Here is a 25,824-nt window from a genome sequence, read left to right on the forward strand (position 1 = left end):
CATATGACTGGAGCGCGGCTCAGTACATTTTTTGGGGTGGAGGATAGGTGTGCGAGGTGCTCGAGAAGCCCAGCGAATCATACCCATATGTTTTGGTCATGCCGGCCCTACAGGGGTTTCGGATGGGGGTGACAAAGGTGCTTTCAAAAGTAGTGGGGGTCCGGGTCGAACCAAGCTGGGTGTTGGCTATATTTGGGGTTGCACAAGAGCCGGGAGTGCAGGAGGCGAGAGAGGCCGATGTTTTGGCCCTTGCGTCCCTAGTAGCCCGGCGCAGGATATTGTTAATGTGGAAAGAAGCCAAGCCCCCGGGGGTGGAGACCTGGATAAATGACATGGCGGGGTTTATAAAGCTAGAGCGGATTAAGTTCGTTCTAAGGGGGTCGGCTCAAGGGTTCACCAGGCGGTGGCAACCGTTCGTCGAATACCTCGCAGAAAGATAGATGGAATGGAAAAAAGAAGGCAGCAGCAGCAGCCCAGGATCGGGGGGGGGGGGGGGGGGAGGAGGAACCAGAAGGACTCTCAGGGTTGTTAATATATACTGTATAGTATGTATAGGTCGTTGCGACAGATAATTATATATTAGACTGTTAAATTATATTTTTGGAGAGTGTTACTTGTGATAAGGCAGTTGCCAATTAGGGTTAGTTTTCATTTTTGTTATTTATTATTTATTCATTTTTTGTTTATAAAATAGGTCATTGTTATTTGTGTTGTTATAATATTGTGTAAAGGATGCACAATGTACTGTGTTGGTTGACCAAAAATTTTCAATAAAATATTTCTATAAAAAAAAATAAAGCTGGCCAGTTTAGGAACCAGAGGAAGGAGTGTGCAGCAAGGGAAGTTGCTGCTGCTGTTATATATATATGTTATTGTAAATAAATGTTATTACTTTGTATCCTTAAAACTCATGCTGTATTCTTCGTGGCCCTCACAAAACATGTAAAAAGAAAATCAATTTCCAATGACTTAGAACAACTTACGGCTGAAGAAATAACCAAGGTGATGGCTGCGGAATTTGAAAAGCAGTTGGCGCAGATTGCAAAATGCATGGAGACGGTGAGGAAGGAGATGAGGGAGGTTTTGAGTGTGCTGGTGGAGGAGGCGGTTTCCCCGGTGAGGACGGAGGTGGCGAGCACAGTGGCGGAGGTGCGAGAGCAAGGGGAGGCGCTCAAGGAAGTGGAGGAGACGTTATTGCAGCACGGTGATCAACTTGCCTCGATGGGGAAAGAGATGCGGAAGGTGATGGATACTAACAAGGATCTGCGAGGAAAAATGGAAGACCTGGAAAATAGATCCAGGCGACAGAACTTGAGGATTGTGGGGCTGCCCGAAGGAGTTGAAGGACCGAAGCCAACGGAGTATTTTGCCGCGATGCTGGCAAAACTACTGGGGGAGGGGGAAGACCCCTCCCGATATGAACTGGATCAGGCTCATCGGTTGTGGAGGCCTGTACCAAAGGCGAGTGAGCCGCCAAGGGCAGTGACTCTGTGCTTCCGTAGGTACAGGGTGAAGGAGAAGGTCCTGAGCTGGGCCAAGCAGAAGCGGGTGGTGCAGTGGGCTGGAGCTGGTATACGTGTATACCAGGACTTTACGGTGGAGCTGGCAAGGAGGCGGGCTGCCTTCAACCGGGTGAAGAGGGCACTGTACATTAGCAAGGTGTGGTGTGGCATTGTATATCCAGCGAAGCTGAGGGTGACGTACAAGCTCAGGGACTTTTATTTTGGAACGGCGGAAGCAACGGAGGAGTTTGCGAAAGCAGAAAGACTGTGGCAGAACTGACAAACTGAGGAATGGCCATGTGCCGATGTAACCTCATGACTGTATTTTCTTCTTTTTTGTATCACTGCGCACGGGTGTAGAGATTAAAGGAGCCAAGGTGGTATATATTTGGACGAGGGAAGGGACGGGACTTTCACTCGAAATGAGAGTTCTTTGGGGTGTAGGTGGATATGCGGGGTTTGTGTGCTAAAAGGGGATCTTTGGGCTTTACTGGGGCCGGGCAAGTGGGAAAGGGACCCGGGTGGGGGCCTCCACGCTGGCCGGTTTAAGCTGGCCAGTGAACGGGAGTGAGGTGGGGGGAGGGGCTGCGGCCATCGGAGCCTGGCAGAACAGGGTCCGAGTGGTCTAGCCGGGGTGGAAGGTAGGGGGAGGAGTTTTACAAGAGGCAGTGAACGGGAGGAGCTGGAGACCTGGGGTGGGGGGTGGGGAGGTGGGGGGGGGGGGGGGGGGGGAGGAGCTGTGTAAGATTAAGGGTGACTACGGGTAATCCCTGATTTATTTTTGTCATTTGTTTATGTAAACATGCGGGTTGAGGTTTGGGGGTTGGTGGGTAGATGGGATCGTTCTTGTTATTATGGGGACTGATATATCTTGCTGATTATTGCTTATCGTTGATGGATGTAAATGTGGGAGAAAATGTGAAAATGGAGGAGAATAAAAAATTGTTTTTTTTAAATAAAAAAGGGCAGCACGGTGGAGCAGTGGTTAGCACTGCTGCCTCATGGCACCGAGGATCCGGGTTCGATCCCGGCCCCAGGTCACTGTCCGTGTGGAGTTTGCACATTCTCCCCGTGTCTGTGTGGGTCTCGCCTCCACAACCCAAAGATGTGCAGAGTAGGTGGATTGGCCATGTTAAATTCCCCCTTAATTGGACAAAAAGAATTGGGTACTCTAAATTTATATTTAAAAAAAGACAATGTTGTTATGGTCCTTGTCATCCAATTCACCTTAGCTTCTCACTGCACTTTCTAGATGGGTTGATTGATCTGAGGTTGATTGACTCACCTTCTCTGAGGTGCAGTACAGAATCGCCTTTGTCTTGGCATATCTGTTTTCGGTCATGGACTGAATGTGATTATTCTTGGCCTCTTCTGCTATTGGTAGCTTAGTGGTCACAATGTTGAAGGAGATCAGGGGCGAAATTCTCCCGAAACGGCGCGATGTCCGCCGACTGGCGCCCAAAACGGCGCCAATGAGACGGGCATCGCGCCGCCCCAAAGGTGCGGAATGCTCCGCATCTTTGGGGGCCGAGCTCCAACATTGAGGGGCTAGGCCGGCGCCTGAGGAATTTCCGCCCCGCCAGCTGGCGGGAAACGGCCTTTCTTGCCCCCGCCAGCTGGCGCGGAAATGACATCCCCGGGGTGGCGCATGCGCGGGAGCGTCAGCGGCCGCTGACGGCATTCCCGCGCATGCGCAGTGGAGGGAGTCTCTTCCGCCTCCGCCATGGTGGAGACCGTGGCGGAGGCGGAAGGGAAAGAGTGCCCCCACGGCACAGGCCTGCCCATGGATCGGTGGGGCCCGATCGCGGGACAGGCCACCGTGGGGGCACCCCCCCGAGGCCAGATCGCCCCGCGCCCCTCCCAGGACCCCGGAGCCCGCCCACGCCGCCTTGTCCCGCCGTTCAAAAGGTGGTTAAATCCACGCCGGCGGGACAGGCAATTTATCGGCGGGACTCCGGGCCGGAGAATCGAGCGGGGGGCGGGGGGGGGGGGGGGGGGCGCCAACTGGCACGGCCCGATTCCCGCCCCCGCCGAATATCCGGTGCCGGAGACTTCGGCAACCGGCGGGGGGCGGGATTCACGTCAGCCCAAGGCGATTCTCCAACCCGGCGGGGGGGTCGGAGAATGACCTGGCCATAGGCCACAGTACTATACAGACAACTTATATTATGGTGAATACATTCACCACACCGTAGCTTTACAGTTCAATGTAAATGTACCGGTGCAATAAATCTATGCAGCCACTCTAGTCCCCACCCATAGCCTTTGCAGTCAGAGGCACTTGATTGGTTCGTTAATTGAAAGAGAAAAACCCAAATTTACAGATCCTTATTGGATGGTGTGTAATAGCACTGGGAGAAAGAGTCCTATTTTGGATTGGTGACTTTCACATTATCCCCATTTCATTTGCTTATCACCAGAATTATTTGGTGCCATAAATTCAAGGGAGGAGTGGTGATATGGGGCTGGGAGGTGGGTGGTGTCATGGACTAGTGGGAAAACTGTCTATCAGGATTTTTGTTCAATATAAATTATGCTCCTGGTGAAAGGCCAACTTAAGGTTGGTCTTCAATTCACCAGACCATTAAAATATTTGTTTATAGAATGGTTATAGCTTCAACACCAATTAGTGAAAAAGGATCATTCTCATCCCGGTGCCAGTGTAAACATGTCCAATTTAGAGAATTTGGACTAAGGTCTGCTGTTTTGTCAATTTTGAAAATGTACAATTTCCACCAATATAGACACTTACAGCTTTTATGTGTGGCTCTATCTGCAAATTAGTGCAGCTACTGCTACCTTCCTTTTCCTCCTCCTGTGGATTTGAAAGGTTTTGAAGCAACCCAGTTTTGTAAGGTGGTCCTGCATTCCTCAGTAAATGAATATAGAAAATGAGTAGTGGGTTGGGATTTATGGCAATGGAATCTAGTGTCTGTGAACGTGGACTTTTATAATATTTTCCATTTTGCATGACCAATCTAATACAGCCAATTATCCCCCCATCAGTCTGCTCTTAACAGCCAACAATGTGTGTAGTGATCTGCATATCTGCGTATATATACAAGGGGTCAATGTAAATGCACTACAACTAAGCAATCACTCGAGGGAGCACGGGAGATGTATAAATACAGACAGACAGGAAGTCAGTGGCACTCTTCACAGGAACGGCAGCTGGTGAGCAGGACACAGACAGGCAGCTCAGATGTAACATAGTATAAGCGCTGGAGGGAGAACAAACTCAGACACAAGGAATAACACATGGTACCAGGAGATTTCAGAACGTTTACTCGAAGATTACACAAGATGCAGACACAGAAAGATCGAAATGACAAAAAAAACACATACCGGACATTCAACATGGGGAGACTTCGCTGATTCAATGAAACTCGTTGGAACTCCATCACAGCTGAAAACAACCAGTAATTTAAGTCATAGATGGAAAAATTTTAAACAAATGTTCGAAATATATATCCTGGCTAATGATTTGAGCACAGCCTCAGAAGAAACTAAAATAACACTGCTCCCAGCAGGACATTAAGCTAGAGAAATATATAACGGCTTTAATTACTTGAAAGGTGAAGACAACACCAAATTAGAAATAATACTCAAAAGATTTGAAGATCACTGTAACACCAGTAACAATGCTGCCTTCAGACATTCAATGCTTGGAGACCAAATTGCACAGGGAATGAGTGATGCAAAACTCAAACAATTACCAGAACAGAAAGGTTTAACGCTGGAAACTGTGCAAATCGAAAGAAAAAAGTAACATTAACTTTGTACAGAAAAAATCCACCTTAAAATGGTGTCTCAGCACATTTCAAAGTCCCCGGGGAACAAAAGATGCAAACCAGGTTCTGCGCATGCAAAGTGAAACTGAAGCTGCGCATGCGCGGTTGAAACCAACCGTTTTGCGCGAAGATCGTTCTGCACATGCACAAGCCACGCATGCGCAATTGAAAAAAGACGTTTTGGCCGCAGATCGTTCTGCACATGTGCAAGCCGCAGTCAGAAAAAGATCGAACAACGTTCGAAGATGGATCTGCACATGCGCAAGCCGCGCATGCGCAGTTGAACAAAAAGAGCGCACAGTTCGAAGAGGGATCTGCGCATGCGTAGTTTATGAAAAAGCGCACAGTATAGGAAAATGGACTTGCGCATGCGCAATCGATTCCTATGCTTTACGTCATGACGTCAGAAGACTCAGACCATGCCCACTTAAAGGGGAAATACCTGAAAATTAAAAATTAAAGAATTTTAAAGCTACAAAACCCAATTTTCTTACCTCGAAAGCCAGAACAATGCCTGAACTTCTACCAGCAGTTGAACATAACTTTTGCAGCACTTTGGAACAAGCAGTTTGCACCACCCAAAGTGAAGAGCACAATGACAAATCCAACACCAAAGAAGATGATTTGTTCATTGAACATGTAGAGCACAATAACAAATCCGAAACAAAAAAAGATGATTTGTTTATTGAAAAATACGACTCAGGCCTGGCTGAGTTATTCGGATATGCTCATCATAGCATCAGCAACATGGTTGCAAAGCTCAACATGACTCTACTCATGGTAGATGAATCCAATACCATGATGCAATGGCAGATCATCGATATATTGGATGATAGCACCCTGTCAAATACCCAAGAAGAACACCACACCACACAGAGAATACTGACCAACTCCGTTGAGAGAGCACAGATAGACTCCACAGAGAGAACACTGCACGACTCCACACAGAGAGCGATGAAAGACTCCACAGAGAGAGCGATGAAAGACTCCACAGAGAGAGCGACGCAAGCCTCCACAGAGAACTCGTTGACAGAATCCAAAATGGAAGCAATTAAACACTCCATAGTCTTCACGGAACAGTAATTGAGCGCAACAAGAACGACATCAACCACAAGAAGCACAACAGAAACAACAACAGCACCAACAAAAACAACATTGGGCAGCACGGTAGCATTGTGGATAGCACAACTGCTTCACAGCTCCAGGGTCCCAGGTTTGACTCCGGCTTGGGTCACTGTCTGTGCGGAGACTGCACATCCTCCCGTGTGTGCGTGGGTTTCCTCCGGGTGCTCCGGTTTCCTCCCACAGTCCAAAGATGTGCGGGTTAGGTGGATTGGCCATGATAAATTGCCCTTAGTGTCCAAAATTGACCTTAGTGTTGGGTGGGGTTACTGGGTTATGGGGATAGGGTGGAGGTGATGACCTTGGGTTGGGTGCTCTTTCCAAGAGCCGGTGCAGACTCGATGGGCTGAATGGCCTCCTTCTGCACTGTAAATTCTATGATAATCTATGAACAAGAAGCACAACAAGAACAACAAAAAAACTACAAGCACAACAACAAAAACTACAAGAACACCAACAACAAGCATAACAAAGACAACAACAGCAACAACAAGCACGACAAAAACAACAATAACAACAAAGACAGAAACAACAAAAACAACAACAATGAAACAACAACTTTTACAACATGGTACAGCTCTGCACATGAAGGAGTATGCAACAGCACACTCCAAAACGATGACAAGAGTACAAACATGCCATGGCATGACAACGAATCTCACAAATTCACATTTGCTGCAGAACAAATGTTCAAGGCAGATGACACACTAAATCGATATCACAAGCACAGGAAAAAAGTCCATGTCAGTCAACATCAATGGTTCGACCATTCGAACACCTCGTGATGACTTGTTGGTTACTTAAAACACAAGAATACCGACAACATTCACGAAGAAGTCACAATATCAATATCACCACTTCAACAACAACAACAAAAACTCAACCAAACAAATTCATAAAGTTTGGACTCATAAATGTTTTTATTAAGATTGAACTCATAAATATTAATTGGCTTTGTATAATAACCAATATCAACACAACTTGTACAGATATACATATCATAATTAATCTAACTGTTTTGTACAATTTTCTTTAACACTGTACAAAAAATATGTAAAAGAGAAAAGGGGGTATGTAGTGATCTGCATATCTGTGTATATATATATATACAAGAGGTCACTGTAAATGCACTACAACTAAGCAATCACTAGAGGGAGCACGGGAGATGTATAAATACAGACAGACTGGAAGTCAGTGGCACTCTTCACAGGAACGGCAGCTGGTGAGCAGGACACAGAGAGGCAGCTCAGATGTAACATAGTATAAGCGCTGGAGAGAGAACAAACTCATGCAAATAAACTATCCACTTCAACTGTAAGACTACGAGCTTTATTCAGACACAAGGAATAACACAATGTGATGGAAGGTGTTGTCAACAGTACTATCAAGTGGACTTCCGGTGGCGGCCATTTGGCAGCTCCCATTCGAGGCTGTTTTTTTGGACCACTTCCCCGTTTGTAGGGTGGATGTTTTGTTGAAAAAAGGTGCAGGGGTGACTGGTGAAAGTTTAACTCCACTAGTGGGGCTGATGGATGGATCCATGGCCAGAAGTGGGTCGAGGAGAAGGGAGCAGTTGGAGCAAGAGAATCTTCGTGCAATACAAGTCAAGGTGGAGGAGGGTAAAGGGTCAGTCCTGCCCACCCAGTGGTTGACGGATCACCTAGCAGACTTCTTAAATGAGATGTTTAGCCGACAGAGGAGGGAGACCCAGAAGGACCTAGTCAATGCAGTGGCGCCGTTAAAAGTGGGAATTGACCGTGTGGTACAGAGGCTTCGGTCCCAGGGCCAGGCTATTCATAAAGTGGAGGAGATGGTGGGGGAGCACGAGGAGCAGCTCGCCTCTTTGGTGGCTGAATTGGGTCTGATGCAAGAGACCCAGAAGCGGTTAAAGGAGAAGTTGGAGAATCACTCCCGGAGACAGAATCTAAGAATAGTGGGGATTTTGAAGGCATCGAGGGAGCGGAGGCGGGCACGTACGTGGCCAAGATGCTGGTGAAGTTGATGGGGGAGGGGGGCCTTCGACCAGTCCCTGGAGGTTGATCAAGCGCACAGGGCACTGATGAGGAACCGCAGGCGATTGAGTCACCGAGGGCGATGGTGGTGCGTCTTCATTGGTTCCTGAACAAGGAGACGATATTGAGATGGGCGAGGCAGACAAGGAGATGCACCTGGGAGGTGAGCGAGCTTCGGGTGTACGAGGACCTGGGTGCAGACCTGACGAAGAGGAGGGCCGGGTTTAATCGGGTGAAGGCTGCCCTCTTTAAAAAGGGGGTGAAGTTTGGGATGTTGTACCCGTCCCGCCTCTGAGTGGTTTGTAATAGCCAAGAACATTATTCTGGAACACCAGAGGAGACAATGGAGTTTTTAAGAGACAATGGACTGGCAGGAGAAGGACATTGAACTGTGGAGGAGGTGTGAGGAGATGGGTGCTTTTTCTGTCCTATTTGTTCTTGTATCTTTTTTACGTTTGTTGGTTGTTGGAGAACTTTTCTCCTTCAAGATGTTTTATTGCATTGAGGATGAGTGCACCTTTTTTCTTGTTCCATTGTTGTTTGTGCTATGGAGGTGTGCGAGGCGGGTGGGGGGGAAATAGTGGGGGGGGGGGGCAGGAGGCACAGGCGCCTTGGGTGGGGGCTGCCAGGCTAGTTGGGCAGGCTAGTTAACGGCAGCGCAGTGGAGGTTGGTCTGGTGGTTAGTGTAGCAGAGGGGGATGGGGTTGTGGTTTTGTTCAGGGGAAGGGGAAGGGAGAAGAGGGGAGGGGGGCTTCCGATGAAGGTGTTGGTGCTGTGGGGTAGCATGGGAGGGAGTGGTGATGGTGGACATCCGAGGGTGGGCCTGGATGGCCATGTGGCATTGGCCGGGGGCTGGCCCAAGAAGGGATATGGTTGATCAGCAGGGGAGGGGGGCAGCATGCCCTCCGACCAGGCTGGTTACATGGAATGTGAGGGTGTTGATTGGGCCAGTTAAACGGTCGTGTGTTTTCACACACCTGAGGAACTTGAAGGCAGAAGTGGCCTTTTTGCAAGAAACATATTTGAAGATCGGGGATCAGACAAGGCTAAGGAAAGGGTGGGTAGGGCAAGTCTTCCATTTGGGATTAGACATGAAGACACGGGGGTGGGGTGCTGGTAAATAAACGGATGCTGTTTGAGGTGGGGAATATAGTAGCAGATTCAGGGGGGAAGCTTTGCGATGGTGAGTGGGAAGCTGGAGGAGATGCCAGTGGTTTTGGTTCATGTTCATGCCCCAAACTGGGATGCTATGGAGTTCATGAGGCGGGTGCTGGGGAAGATCCCGGACGTGGATTTTAACACGGTCACTGACCCAGGTTTGGACTGGTCGAAGTCAGGGAGGGTGTCGGTGGTGACGAAGGAGCTGAAGGGTTTCATGGAGCGCATTGGTGGGGGGGGGGGGGGGGGGGGGGGGAGGGAGACCCCGGGGAGACCCCTGGAGGTTTGGGAGGGCGAAGGAGTTTTCGTACTTCTGCCTTGTGCACCGGGTGTATTCCCGGATTGATTTTTTTGTGGTGGGCAAGACGTTACTGGCGAGGGTGGTCGACTCTGGGTAATCAGTGATCGTGATTTCAGACCACGCACCGCATTGGTGGACTTGCAAGTGGACTGGGGGGGGGGGGGGGTCCAGCGCCCACAGTGGAGGCTGAATGTAGGGTTGTTAGAAGATGAGGAGGTGTGCCAGCGGGTGAGGGCCACCATCCTGGGGTATGTAATACAGGTGAGGTCTCGGCCACCACGCTGTGGGAGACGCTCAAGGCAGTGGTTAGGGGGGGAGCTCATATCGATCTGGGTGCACAGGGAGAAGGAGGAGTGAGCAGATATGGCAAGGTTGGTGGACGAGTTTCTGCGGGTGGAGAGGAGGTATTCAGAGTCCCAAAGGCAGAATTGTTGAAGGAGAGGCAGAAGCTCCAGATGGAGTTCAGGCTGGTGTCCACGGGGAAGGCAGTAGGGCAGTTGTGGAGGGCCAGAGGAGCAGTGTATGAGTACGGAGAGAAGGCAAGCAGGATGCTGGCCCACCGGCTCAGGAAGCAGAAGGGGACGAGGGCAATTGGAATGGTGAAGGATGGGAGGGGTAGAGTGGTAGTGGACCCTGTGGGGGTGAATGGAGTATTTGAGGAGTTTTACAGAAGGCTTTATGAATCGGAGCCCCTGACTGGAGGGGGGAGGTAATGCGGCGATCCCTGGTCGATTAGAGTTCCCCAAGGTGAAGGAGGACTTGGTAGAGGGATTGGGAGCACCCATTGGACTGGTGGAGATGATGGAGGGTATGGAGGCGATGAAGGCAGGGAAGGCCCTGGGAATTTTATGTAAAGTTTTTGGGAGACCTGCGGCCCTTGCTGGTAAGGACATTTAATGAGGCGAGGGAGAAAGGGATGATTCCCCCCCCATGTTATCGCAGGCCTCGATATCTTTAATTTTGAAGAAGGATAAGGACCTGGAGCCGTGTGGGTCCTACCGTCCGATATCATTGCTGAATATAGATGCCACGTTATTGGCAAAGGTCTCGGCCTCGTAGATTGAGGACTGTGTGCCGGGGGTAATAGGGGAAAACCAGACGGGGTTTGTAAAGGGGAGGCACCTGTTGGCTAACGCTAGGCGTTTGTTAAACATTATAATGATGCCCTCAGAGGGACGGAATCTGGAGGTGGCGGTCGCAATGGATGTGGGGAAGGCCTTTGATCGGGTAGAATGGGAATATTTGTGGGAGACACTGAGGCGGTTTGGGTTTGGGCAAGGCTTTGGGTTTGGGCGGTTAGGGTTTGGGCAAGGCTTTGGGTTTGGTTTGGGTTTGGGTTTGGTTTGGGTTTGGACGGTTTGGGTTTGGGCAGGGGTTGGTGGATTGGGTCCAGTTGCTGCATCGGGCGCCGGCAGCGAGTGTAAGGATGAATAAATGTGAGTTTAGGGGTATTTAGGCTGCATCGTGGGACGAGGCAGGGATGCCCACTCTCCCCATTGCTCTTTGCCTTGGCAATAGAGCCACTGGCACTGGCGCTTAGAGCATCAAGGGGTTGGAAAGGATAGTGAGGGGTGCGGGGTTGGTGGAGCACAGGCTCTCCATATGCGGACGATCTGCTGCTTTACATATCGGACCCATTGGAAGGTATTGAGGGATTATGGACATTTTGGAGGAATTCGGCCAGTTCTCTGAGTATAAGTTAAACATGAGGTAGAGTGAGGTCTTCCCGATCCAGGCGAGGATAGAAACGATTCCCGTTTATCGACTTCTTCAAGGAAAGTTAAGAGGTCAGCAGGGGGAGAGGGGGGAACTTTGGGTTTAAAAATGGAGGCAGGGTAGGTGGAGGGTAACAGCAGGCAGTGTGGGGTATGGGGGTGTTGGTTATTTATTTGTTATGTGATTTCCTGTCCATTCTCTTTTTGGTTTTGGTTGTGATTGATGTATATATTATATATATATATATATAAGTGCCTTAATAAAAACATTTTTAAAAACAGTACTATCGTGGCACTTACACACCATCAACCTGTTCACTCGCTCTGTTTGGGTTTAGTTTTGGCCACTTCACCCCTAACTTTGTTAAGCCACTGTCCGAAATATATCGACGTTCCTTCACTGTCGCTGGGGCAAAATCCTGGAACTCCCTCCCTAACAGTACAGCACAAGAAGGCAACTCACCCCCACCTTCTGAAGGGCAACTAGGGATGGGCAATAAATGCTGGCCTAACCAGCAACACCCACATCCCGTAGATGAATGAAAATTTAATCAAATGGACAAGGGAGCTGAAGTTGAGATGAGGTGAAAATGAGTGCCCTTGACATCGCGGCAGCATTTGATTCCGTGTAGCATGAAGGAGCCCTAGCTAAACTGGAGTCAGTGGGATCAGGGGGTAATACACCGCTGGTTGGAGCCATACCCAGCATAAAGGAAGGTGGTTATTGGAGGCTGTCCATGTCAGCCCGAGACCATTGCTGCAGGAGTTCCTCATGCAGTGTCCTAAACCCAATCATTCTCAGTTAGATCATCAATGTGCTTCCTACCATCATGAGGTCAGAAGTGGGGATGTTTGCAGATAATTTCATATTGTTCAGCACCATTTGGAACTCCTCAGATACTGAAGCAGCCCATGTCCAAATGCAGCAAGACCTGGACAACACTCAGGCCTGGGTTGATAAGCGACAAGTAACATTCACTCCACATAAGTGCCACGCAATGACCATCTCCAACAAGAGAAAATATAATCATCTCCCGAGGTAGTCCATGGTATTACCATCCCTGAATCCCCCCACCATCAACATACTGGGGGATTATCATTAAGCTCAACCCTAGCTCTCTGCCAAAAAGTTCCTACTTCCACTTTTCTCTTTTGGCCAGTTCCAAGCTCGGTTTCATTTTCTTTTCATTTTCATCACTTCTGGCCATGCTCCTTTGCACCTTTTCCCATTGTCGTCACCATAGCCTGCTTGATTCTTTCCCATGGTACACATTGCTGCTATCTTGTTTCTTCTCACTCACAAAAGCTGCAGTTCCATTGTCCTTGGTGTTCTTCACTATGTTGTTTCAGCAGCTATTGCTTTATTACATCTGTTTTACTTATTTAAATGTGTAATCGACCACACCAGTGCTTTTGGATGGATTCTACATTACAATGTCAGATATAAATGCATTTCTTTGACATTTTACAAATAGTTTTGGCATGTTCTTTCTTTGTACCATCACATCAGGGTGTGAAACCTACTATGGGTGCAGACCATCTTCTAAATTCTTTTACGAGTGGATCTTAGTGGCTGGACGGATGTGCAAAACCATTCCAATTGGTTTGTGCTTTTTTAATTTTCCTTAACGCATTGAAAAGTGATACAGTTCACTCAGCAAATCAAATGGTAGAGAACACAAACAATTTGCTGCTATTTTAATTTTTAAAAGGGAGAGATCTGTTCTTATCACATTTCCTCTAATCAGGATTTTAAAGGACTGTAGTTAAAGTTACAGTTACTTTATAGACAATTTAATTTTGTAAATGGCTGTCACAAACACTACCATACTATCTAAGTTCATTGGAATTTTAGCAGTGACTGGACCACCTGATTGAAATCTGCAAGATTGAAGTCAGGCTTGTTCACTAACCATGACCCCATGAATAAGATTAAATACATTTAATACACGCCAAATGTTTCAAAACATGCTTGTATATTAATAAAACTATCATCTGTGGTGATGTGCATCAATGTAAATACATGTAGGCTAGCTAGACACTAGAGGGAGCACCAGAAACGTCACACACACACACACTCAACCAATAGATCAGGTAGATAGCACACGACCGATGGACATTCTTTTTTAAAAATAATTTTTATTAAGGTTTTCATAAAATATCAATAACAAAATGAAAAAGGAACCCAACAGGGTTAAGTACAAAACACAGTCCAGAAAAGCAACCCTCCAGACCCCCCTCCTCCCTGTACATAAATAATAAATAAACATTAACACCCCGACTTAACACAACATGTATATACGCACCCTCAGACCCTCCAGTGTAAATAACAAAAACAAAAATAAAGTAACCCCCCCCCCACCCCCGGAGCTGCTGCTGCCATTGACCAATGTCTATCGTTCTGCACGAAGTCTAAGAACGGTTGCCACCGCCTAAAGAACCCTTGTACCGACCCTCTCGAGACGAATTTCACCCTCTCCAACTTAATAAACCCCGCCATATCGTTGATCCAGGATTCCACACTTGGGGGCCTCGCATCTTTCTACTGAAGAAGAATCCTTCGCCGGGCTACCAGGGACGCAAAGGCCAGAATACCAGCCTCTTTTGCCTCCTGCACTCCCGGCTCCTCTGCCACCCCAAATATTGCGAGCCCCCAGCCAGGTTTGACCCTGGATCCTACCACCCTCGACACTGTCCTCGCTACGCCCTTCCAAAATTCCTCCAGCGCTGGGCATGCCCAGAACATATGGGTGTGATTTGCTGGGCTCCCTGAGCACCTAACACACCTGTCCTCACCCCCAAAGAACCCGCTCATCCTTGTCCCAGTCATGTGTGCCCTATGCAGCACCTTAAACTGTATGAGGCTGAGCCTCGCACACGATGAGGAAGAGTTCACCCTCCCTAGGGCATCTGCCCATGTCCCTTCCTCAATCTCCTCTCCCAACTCCTCTCACTTACCTTTCACCTCCACCACCGAGGCCTCCTCCTCCTCCTGCATCACCTGGTAAGTTTCCGAGATCTACCCCACTCCCACCCACCCCCCGAGAGCACCCTGTCCTGTACTGTGTGTGGCAGTAGCCGCGGGAATTCCATCACCTGTCGTCTGGCAAACGCCCTTACCTGTAAGTACCTGAAGGTGTTACCCGGGGGGAGCCCATACTTCTCCTCCAGCTCACCCAGGCTCGCGAACTTCCCGTCCACAAACAGGTCCCCCAACCTTCGTATCCCTGCCCTGTGCCACCCCGAAAACCCTCCATCTGTTCTCCCTAGGACGAACCGGCGGTTCTCCCGTAATGGGGTCCACACCGAGGCCCCAACTTCCCCCCTGTGCCGCCTTCACTGCCCCCAGATTTTGAGGGCAGCTGCCACCACCGGGCTCGTGGTATACCTCCTTGGAGGGAACGGCAGCGGCGCCATTGCCAGTGCCCCCAGACCCGTACCCACACAAGACGCCGTCTCCAGCCTCTTCCATGCAGCCCCCTCCCCTTCCATCACCCACTTGCGCACCATCGTCGCATTGGCGGCCCAGTAGTACCCACAGAGGTTGGGCGGTGCCAGCCCCCCACTATCTCTACTCCGCTCCAGGAACACTCTTCTCACCCTCGGACTCCCTCGCGCCCACACAAACCCCATTATACTCCTGTTGACCCGCCTAACAAAGGCCTTCGGGATAAACACGGGGAGGCACTGGAACAGGAACAAAAACCTTGGGAGCACCGTCATTTTGACTGACTGCACCCTACCCGCCAAGGACAGCGGCAACGCGTCCCACCTCTTGAACTCCTCCTCCATTTGCTCCACCAGCCTTGTGAAATTAAGCCTATGCAGGGGCCCCCCAGCTCCTGACCACCTGGACCCCCAAATACCTGAAGCTCCTCTCCACCCTTTTTAGTGGGAACCCGCCAATCCCCCTCTCCTGGTCCCCTGGGTGAACCACGAACAGCTCGCTCTTCCCCATGTTGAAGCCCTGAGAAATCCCCAAATTCCCTAAGGATCCTCATTACCTCTGGCATTCCCTCCACCGGGACCGCCACATATAGCAGCAAATCATCCGCATAGAGCGACACCCTATGCTTCTCCCCACCCCGCACCAACCCCCTCCAGTTCCTCGATTCCCTCAGTGCCATAGCCAGGGGTTCAATCGCCAGTGCGAAGAGCAGGGGGGACAGGGGACACCCCTGCCTCGTCCCTCTGTGCAACCGAAAGTACTCGGACCTCCTCCTGTTTGTGGCCACACTTGCCATCGGGACCTTGTACAACAGCCTAACACACCTGACAAACCCCTCCCCAAACCCAAACCTCTTCAGCACCTCCCACAGGTACCCCCACTCTACCCTATCGAAGGCTTTCTCAGCGTCCATCGCCACCACTATCTTCGCCTCCCCCCTCCCTCGCCGGCATCATGATAATGTTCAAAAGCCTCCACACATTCGCGTTCAACTGCCTCCCCTTCACGAACCCCGTCTGGTCTTCGTGAATGATCTGCGGCCCTCAATCCTCGTGGCTAAGACCTTCGCCAGCACCTTGGCATCTACGTTTAGCAACAAAATTGGTCTGTAAGACCCACACTGCAGGGGATCCTTGTCCCGCTTCAGGATCAAGGAGATCAGTGCCCAGGACATCGTCGGGGGCAAAGCCCCCCACTCCCTTGCCTCATTGAAGGTCCTAACTAGCAACGGGCCCAACAGGTCCATATATTTTTGATAGAATTCGACCGGGAAACTGTCCGGCCCCCGTGCCTTCCCCACCTGCATGCTCCCTATCCCTTTGGTCAGCTGCTCCAGCCCAATCGGGGCCCCCAATCCCACCACCAGTCCCTCTTCCACCTTCGGGAACCTCAATTGGTCCAGAAAGCGGCCCATCCCTCTCTCCTCCAGTGGGTGCTCGGACCGGTACAATTCCTCATAAAAGTCCCTGAAGACCCCATTGATGCCAACCCCACTCCGAACCACACTCCCTCCCCCTGTCCTTAACTCCCCCGATCTCCGTGGCTGCATCCCGCTTCCGAAGCTGATGCGCCAGCATCCGGCTTGACTTTTCCCCATACTCGTAAATCGCCCCCTGGGCCTTCCTCCACTGCACCTTCGCCTTCTTGGCCTTCCTCCACTGCACCTCCGCCTTCCTGGTCACCAGGTCGAATTCAGCCTGGAGGCTGCGCCTCTTCCTCAACAATCCTTCCTCGGGCACCACCGCATACCTCCTGTCTACCCTCCCCATCTCCCCCACCAGCCTCTCCCTCCCCCCCCCCCCCCCCCCCCCCCCCCCCCCCCCGCTCCCTCCGCTCCTTGTGGGCCCTAATGGAGATCACCTCTCCCCTAACCACCGCCTTCAGCGCCTCCCATACCATCCCCACTCGGACCTCCCCGTTGTCATTGGCCTCCAAGTACCTCACTATACTTCCTCGGATCCGTTCACTCACCTCCTCGTCCGCCAACAGCCCCACCTCCAAGCGCCACAATGGGGCGTTGGTCCCTCTCCTCCCACAGCTCTAAGTCTACCCAATGCGGGGCGTGATCCGAAATGGCTATCGCCGAGTACTCGGTATCCTCTACTCTCGCTATCAGCGCCCTGCTCAAATAAAAAAGTCAATCCGTGAATAAGCCTTATGGACATGTGAGAAGAATGAAAATTCCCTAGCCCCCGGCCTTGCAAATCTCCAAGGGTCCACCCCTCCCATCTGGTCCATAAACCCCCTCAGCACTCTAGCCGCCGCCGGCTTCCTACCCGTCCTAGACCTGGAGCGATCCAGTGCCGGGTCCAACACCGTGTTAAAGTCTCCCCCCATTATCAGGCCCCCCACTTCCAAGTCTGGGATCTGACCCAACATGCGCCACATAAAACTCGCATCGTCCCAATTCGGAGCATACACATTGACCAGTACCACCCTCTCTCCCTGCAACTTACCACTTACCATTACGTACCTACTGCCATTGTCTGCCACAATGCTCGACGCCTCGAGTGACACCTTCTTTCCCACCAAGATCGCCACCCCTCGATTTTTGGCATCCAGCCCCAAATGAAACACCTGACCTACCCACACTTTCCTCAGTCTTACCTGGTCTGTCAGCTTCAGGTGTGTCTCCTGGAACATAACCACATCCGCCTTGAGCCCCTTCAGGTGTGCGAACACGAGGGCCCGCTTAAACGGCCCATTCAGTCCCCTTACATTCCAGGTTATCAGCCGGATAAGGGGGCTACCCGCCCCCCTCCCCCGCTGACTTGCCATAACCCCCTCCTCAGCCAGCCACGCGCCTGCACCCCATACCCGGCCCGTTCCCCACAGCGGCATACCCCCGTTTCGACCCACCCCACTCGCTCCAGCTCCTCCTTGATCTTAGCAGCAGCAACTCGATTCCCCCCCCACCACATCCCGGCTAGGACCCATCCTAGCTGTTTTACTCCCCCCATTGCACTTCTGCAAGTCAGCTGACTCCTGCTGACCCCGGGCACTCCCGCCTCTCCTTCAACTCCTCCCATTGTGTGACACACCCTCCTCTTCCGTTCCCCATCCTCAGGCTCTCCCCCTCCCCCTTCCATCCTAAGCGCGGGAAACAGCCCTTGCTTCCCCGCCCTGGCCCCGCCCCCTCCAGTCCTCAACGCGGGAAAAAGCCCGCGCTTTCCACCTACCCGGCCTCGCCACCTCTGACGCAGATCCTTTTACAGGCCCTGTCCCCTCACCCCCGACTCGGGCCTCTCCCCCTCCCCCGCGGGGCCCCATCTCACCACCGGCCATCCACCCCTGTTCCATTTGCTTACCCCCCTCCAAGAGCCCTCCCGACCAACCCAACCAAAACAGTGCCCAACCCGCCCTAACCACCCTCACCGGACCAGAAAGAGAAAAGAAACAAACAAAAAACAAAAATAACAAGAGCAAAGGACCCCCCCTCAAAAAGTTACATATCAACCGCAGTCCCCAAACGCCCATCCCGACCCTCAATCTGTGTCCAACCTCTCGGCCTGAACAAAGGCCCACGCCTCCTCCGGAGACTCAAAACAATGGTGCCGGTCCTTGTAGGTGACCCACAGTCGCGCCGGCTGCAACATGCCAAACTTCACCACCTTCCTGTGCAGCACCACCTTTGCTCGATTGTACCCGGCCCTCCTCTTCGCCACTTCCGCACTCCAGTCCTGGTACATTCGAACCTCCGCGTTCTCCCACCTGCTGCTCCTCTCCTTCTTGGCCCACCTGAGCACACACTCCCGATCAGCGAACCGATGAAACCGCACCAGCACCGCCCGCGGAGGCTCGTTAGCCTTGGGCCTCCTCGCCAGCACTATATGGGCCCCTTCCAGCTCCAGGGGCCCCTGGAAGGACCCCGCTCCCATCAGCGAGTTCAACATGGTGACACATAGGCCCCCACGTCCGGCCCCTCCAGCCCCTCCGGGAGGCCCAGAATCCGCAGATTCTTCCGCCTCGACTGATTCTCATTCTCCTCAAACCGCTCCTGACATTTCTTGTGGAGCACCTTGTGCGCCTCCACCTTTACCGCCAGGCCTAAGATCTCGTCCTCGTTGTCGGAGATCTTTTGTCGGGCCTCGCAGATCGCCACCCCCTGGGCCGTCTGTGTCTCTAGCAGCTTATCAATAGAAGCCTTCATCGGCTCAAGCAGGTCCGCTTTAATCTCTCTGAAGCAGCGCTGGATAACCTCCTGTTGCTCCTGCGCCCACTGCATCCATGCTGCCTGGTCTCCGCCCGCCGCCATTTTGTTCTTCTTCCCTCGCACCTTCTTCGGGTCCACCACCACCTTTTTAGTCGCCCCGCTCCCGGTAAAAGCCATATACTGTCGGGGAACTATTGTAATCTCCTTCCCACACCGGGAAACATCAAAAGAATTCCGTTGGGGCTCTGAATAGATCCCAATAGTCTGTTTTTTGCAGGAGCCACCGAATGTGTGACTTAGCTCCGCATAGCCGCAACCGGAAGTTGACCAATGGACATTCACGATACACACAGAGGTGACACGACCACAAGAGGGCATTACACCAACCCATATATAAAGGACACCACACACATGATCTGCCTCTTTCCAGTGGAGACAGTCAGTGAGTACAGACACAGGGTTGATTCAACATCACTCCCACCACGTGGATTGCAGCAACTGGTTAGTCAGTCTGGGTAGCTATAGTAGGATTAGCAGTAGTGTCGAACCCGAGTAATAGAAGTGTAAATAGTTTAATAAACGTGTTGAAGTTATCTCCATGTCTGAACCTTCCTTTGTCAAGTGCACCACAAGGAAGCCGCTTATGTTGCACCTAGAACATAACAAATCATGGTACTAGCAGTGAACTGTTTCAATCCATATAGCCATACCTCAGCGTACAGTGACAACCAGCAACGATACCCAGACAAGATTGGATTGGAATGGATTTGTTTATTGTCACGTGTACAGAGGTACAGTGAAAAGTATTTATCTGCGAGCAGCTCACACAGATCATTAAGTACATGAGAAGAAAAAGGGAATAAAAGAAAATACATAATAGGGCAACACAACATATACAATGTAACTACAAAAGCACTGGCATCGGATGAAGCATACAGGGTGTAGTGTTAATGCAGTCAGTCCATAAGAGGGTCATTTAGGAGTCTGGTGACAGTGGGGAAGAAGCTGTTTTGAGTCTGTTTGTGCGTGTTCTCAGACTTCTGTATCTCCTGCCCGATGGAAGAAGTTGGAAGAGTGAGTAAGCCGGGTGGGAGGGATCTTTGATTATACTGCCCGCTTTCCCCAGGCAGCGGGAGGTGTAGATGGAGTCAATGGATGGGAGGCAGGTTCGTGTGATGGACTGGGCGGTGTTCACGACTCTCTGAAGTTTCTTGCGGTCCTGGGCCGAGCAGTTTCCATACCAGGCTGTGATGCAGCCCGATAGGATACTTTCTATGGTGCATCTGTAAAATTTGTTAAGAGTCAATATGGACATGCTGAATTTCCTTAGTTTCCTGAGGAAGTATAGGCGCTGTTGTGCTTTCTTGATGTTCGAGAGCCGGGCTCCAGTGCCACGGCGATCTTCGCGTAAACTGGCGGGTATTCAGGCAAATGTTTGAAATCTTCCTGGTAGCAGCCGAACTAGACAACGTGGCCGATGCTGAAAAGACAGAGCTTCTGCTCACCATCGCCGGTGCCAGAGCAGAAGAAATCTTTTTAAAATTCAAGTTCTCCAAAGGGCAAAACAGGAGCGACTTCCAGGCAGTCCTGGACAAATTCGGCAAATACTGTGAGGAAAACACACTCCAATCAGCAAGAAAAGGTAAGAGAAGCGCCAGTACTCACCACGAGGCCGGGATCCCGGAGCAGAGAACAGTTTTGATCGGCGGCATCTTTCTAAAGGGACTGCACTTGCGCAGTTGCACGAGAAGCACACAGAACGGGGAGATCTGTTTGCGCAATCGCGAAAACGGCCCCCGGTACAGGAACAGTGATATGTGCATGCGCAAACGCTTCCTACGTATGATGTCACATGCGCCATGACGTCAGAGGCCCTGGACCACGCCCATTTAAAGGGGAAACATCCCAAATCAAAGAAAAAATCTTTTAAAGCTGTAAAACAACCTTCTTTCATTGGAATGACAGCACAATGCCACAAATTGAACCATGAAATGAAATTAACCTCCGAAGAACCCTGCAACAAGCAGTTACCTACGCCCAAACCGATGATTCCGACCTTGAATACTTCGACACCGACCTTTACATTTTCTCTGGACTTCGCGAGCCCAATGCCAGCTCCAACACAAAACGTGATGATGTGGTCTTGGAAGACAGCGAGCTCGTGGACAGATCCCACAATTGCAGAAACGCAAGACTCCAGAGCACAGTCCTTGCACGAACAAGAAGTGACTCCAATGTCACAAGCCTCCACAGCGAGCTCGTGCACAGACTCCACGATAGAAGCAATGCAAGACTCTGACGCGCAGTCCTTGCAGGAACAAGACCATGAGGGTCTAGCAACCTCCTCTGACCAACTAGCGGCAGACGATTCAAGTCTGCCATGCTCAAGTAAACAGCAAGAAGACTATGACAGTCTACCACGCTCCAGTGCACAGCAGGACGACCGTGACGGTCTATCATGCTACAGTGAAGAACAAAGCGACGATGACAGTCCAAGCCCAAATGAAGGACATCAGCAAGACAATGACCGTCCACCCACATTGTTTGCACCACCAGATGAAGACTCTGACAATTTACCCAACCCAAGTGAACAACAAGCAGCTACTGAGGATCTACCCACGGCATGTGAGACGAGTGACGACACCATCCCACTTCCCATGCAAGATGTGCAAAGTGACAGACCTCAGCTAATGTGTACAGAGGCACTCGCCGATCACTGTGAGACCACTGGTGACTCCGGTGACACCATGATACTTCCCCCCTCATTCGCTCGAACCTCTCCACAAGTCGATGCATTCCTGCATGTTCCGACTCCAGACGAGCAGCTTCAAGAAATCTCAGCTGACTCCAGTGAACCTGCTAAGACTCCGGACGGGGAGCATCAACAAACCAACACTGACTCAGTTAAAACAGACCAGACTCCAGATGGGGAGCAACCAAACGCCGACTCTGATTCACGTAAGCCGGACTTTACTCCAGACAGGGAGTGCCGCAACCTCCGTGATGGCACGCTCAGGGTGACAGCAGATGCCACAACGACAGGAGATGGATCACTTAACAATTACACTGGGTCAGTAATAACAAGCAGTGGCTACAGTCCAAGAGGAATACACCAATATTCACCACAGCTATATCCACACATTTTCTCCACACCAGCAGTGCAGCCAATGACAGCTCATGCTGGACAAACCCAGTATTCAGGCATGCAGCAGCCAGCAGTCTATGCAGCATATTATCAAACAGGCTAGCACTACGGATTGCCCACTAATGGAATCAAGACCGAAGGAGGACTACCGCAAGCGCTACCTGCACTACAGACTGGATGCCTTAGTTACAGCCCAGGATTTGCTGCACCCCAGCCTGGCCAGACGGCATATTCCTGTCAGATGCAAAGTTCTAGATTCACACCATCACCAGGTATTTATGCGAGCAGCAATTCTGTTTCCAAGTCGACAAGCTTCAACGGTTCTCAGCAGGATCACCCTTCCAGCACAGCACGTGGCCAGAACCAGTATGTACAGTCTTATCCAACTTCAACATATGGCACATTCATGACCTCGAATGATACTGTTGATGGTACCTCTTCAACGTCAACACCTTATCAGCTACAAGATGCTATCCGACAGCACCATCACAAACATCGAAAAACGAAAGGGACTCCAAATCAGACAGCGAAGTGATTTGACCACTCCTTGGTTCCTGTGGCACAGGGATATTGGTGGCGTTCATAACCAAGAGAGACATTTGACCATGATGATTGATGGTTTTTGGACTCACACGAATGATTTGGACTTATTGTTTAATCACTGTTCCCATGACTTGTATATACCTTAACCTATCTACCTGTCTTTTGTTCAATTTTCTTAAAGTGTGCAGAAAATATGTAACATATAAAAAAGGGGGGATAAGGTGATGTGCATCAATGTAAATACATGTATGCTAGCTAGACACTGGAGGAAGCACCAGAAACATCACACACACACACACACACACACTCAACCAATGGATCAGTTAGATAGGACACGACCAATGGACATTCATGATACACACAGAGGTGACACGACCACAAGAGGGCATTACACCAACCCATATATAAAGGACACCACACACATGATCTGCCTCTTTCCAGTGGAGACAGTCAGTGAGCAGAGACACAGGGTTGATTCAATATTACACCCACCATGTGGATTGCAGCAACTGGTTAGTCAGTCTGGGTAGCTATAGTAGGATTAGCAGTAGTGTCGAACCCGAGTAATAGAAGTGTAAATAGTTTAATAAACGTGTTGAAGTTATCTCCACGTCTGAACCTTCCTTTGTCAAGTGCACCACAAGGAAGCCGCTTATGTTACACCTACAACATAACATATCATCAACTTCAATTGATCAAAACAAAATAAATATTTAAACTTTGGGCAGAGGCAGTGCACAGCTCTCACAGTCAATGCTGTGTCTAATCAGCATGCACCTGACTTCTCTTACCCTTGCTTTATGTGCATATCACTTCAATCATATCGAGAGGGAAAATCTACCAGTTGGAAATCAGAGGAATGTGGTAATCCTGCACATGGGTAACAGTCAATAAAATGTTTTGTGGGCCACTCTTAGAACCCAGATGGGCTACCATTGAACTATAGAATTAATTGCAGTCTCATTGGAAGTTTCCAATTTAGTGGGACCATTAGATCTATTAAGTATTGTTCATTAGGGGTGATTAGAGATTATTTTGTGTCACCATGGCTCAACTGGTAGCACTCTTGCCCACTGTGTTACGAGGTTCAGGTGCAAGTCCAACTTCTGGGCTTGAAAACAAACAAAAACAACAGCAGTACATTACTGAGGGAGTGCTGTAAATTTGTAGGTGCTGTCTTTCACTGAGACATTAAACTCCGATCCCAATCACCTGCTTGCGTGAATCTAAGACACTGTTCTGAAAAAGAGTAGGGGAGTTATCGCCACGATCCTGACCAATATTTATCCCCCAATTAACACCACAACAATAAAGTAACTGTTCATTTTCAGATTGCTGTAATAGGAAGGTTATTGTGCACATATTAGCAGCTGTATTTCCTACATTACTTCAAAAAGTACTTCATTAGCTGCAAAGAACTGCAAGATATCGAGTCGTCACTGAAAGCTTTATATAAATGCTAATTTCTTTGCGAACAAATACAAACAAAAAGTAAAACAATACAACTGTAGTGGAAGGAAATTTCCTTTGCATATTATGTTAAATGAAATCAACAATTTATTGATGAAGCAAAAGCAAAAACATGTTGGAAATCTGAAAAACAGAAAATGCTGGAAATATTCAGCAGATCAGGTAGCATCTGTGGAGAGAAAAGGGGTTAATATTTCAGATCATTGAGAAGGGATGTATTTACAATTTGGTTAGATACAGTGCATGGAGGAAATCTTCTAACTGGAATTCCTTCATAGAATCCCTACAGTGGAGTAGGAGACCATTCGACCCATCAAGTCTGCACCGACCCCCCAAAGGAGTACCCCATCTAGGCCTAATCCCCGACACGAAGGACAATTTAGCATGGCTAATCCACCTAACTTGCACATCTTTGACTGTGGGATTAACCCTGAGGACACCACACAGACTCGGGGGAATGTGCAAACTCCAAACAGTCGCCCAAGTTCAGAATCGAACCCCGGTCCCTGGCACTGTAAGACAACTGCTCAATATCATTTTGATGGTCATAATAATAATCTTTTATTAATCTTTTATTAGTGTCGCAAGTAGGATTACATTAACACTACAATGAAGTTACTGTGAAAATCCTGTAGTCACAACACTCCGGCGCCTGTTCGGGTACACTGACGGAGAATTCAGAATGTCCAATTCACCTAACAAGCACATCTTTCGGGACTTGTGGGAGGAAACTGTGTGCCCAGAGGAAACCCACGCAGACACGGGGAGAACGTGCAGACTCCGCACAAACAGTGACCCAAGCGGAAATCGAACCGGTGTCCCTGGCGCTGTGAAGCAACAGTGCTAATCGGTCATAGTAGTCAATCTTCATTTCTCTAATATTGACAGCTCAAGGCTGGTTATGCAACTAATTATACTGCCTTGCAACTAATTACACTGCAGAGCTAACTTATAAGGTTGTTAACATTCTGAAAGGATCTTAATTAATACTTAAGACTAGTCCTGGAAAAGAGCGAAATTTAAATGTAAGTAGGTAATGATCCCAAACCTACTTGTCAGTCGGTTACCCTTTTTCTTTATGTTTCAATTTTTCAGCTGTAATTTGGATGATGGCAGAAGGAGGCTTAGTTAACATGGAAACTCTACAGGAGTCATTTAAGAAGTTTGCAGCATATGGAGACACCAAAGCAACTGGTAATGAAATGACCGGGAAAAACTGGGCCAAGCTGTGCAAAGACTGCAAAATCATTGATGGCAAAACAGTCACCTCAACTGATGTGGACATTGTCTTTTCAAAAGTGAAGTAGGTACATGAAATTTGTTTTAACATAAAACATTGCACATCCTGTATTGAATAATTTAGCAGCAAGTCATTATTCAAGGTCCCGAAAATGAAAGTATATTTCATGATTGATATAAGTAAACTTTTGATGGAGTATGAATGTTATAAAACAGTCTCCTTTC

General features: G+C 49.6%; 1 protein-coding gene across 1 annotated transcript in view; it reads left to right on the forward strand.

Moving 5' to 3' along the window:
• The window catches only part of LOC140430711 (tubulin polymerization-promoting protein family member 3-like), a 61,244-nt gene that overhangs the window by 14,909 nt on the left and 20,511 nt on the right, over window positions 1-25,824 (forward strand). Inside the window, exon 2 of the mRNA XM_072518373.1 lies at window positions 25,456-25,663. Coding sequence (XP_072374474.1) covers window positions 25,467-25,663 — 197 coding nt within the window. The 5' untranslated portion in view covers window positions 25,456-25,466. The remainder of the gene's footprint in view (window positions 1-25,455; window positions 25,664-25,824) is intronic.

This window comes from Scyliorhinus torazame, chromosome 10, assembly GCF_047496885.1.
Source record: "Scyliorhinus torazame isolate Kashiwa2021f chromosome 10, sScyTor2.1, whole genome shotgun sequence".
Lineage (NCBI taxonomy): Eukaryota > Metazoa > Chordata > Chondrichthyes > Carcharhiniformes > Scyliorhinidae > Scyliorhinus > Scyliorhinus torazame.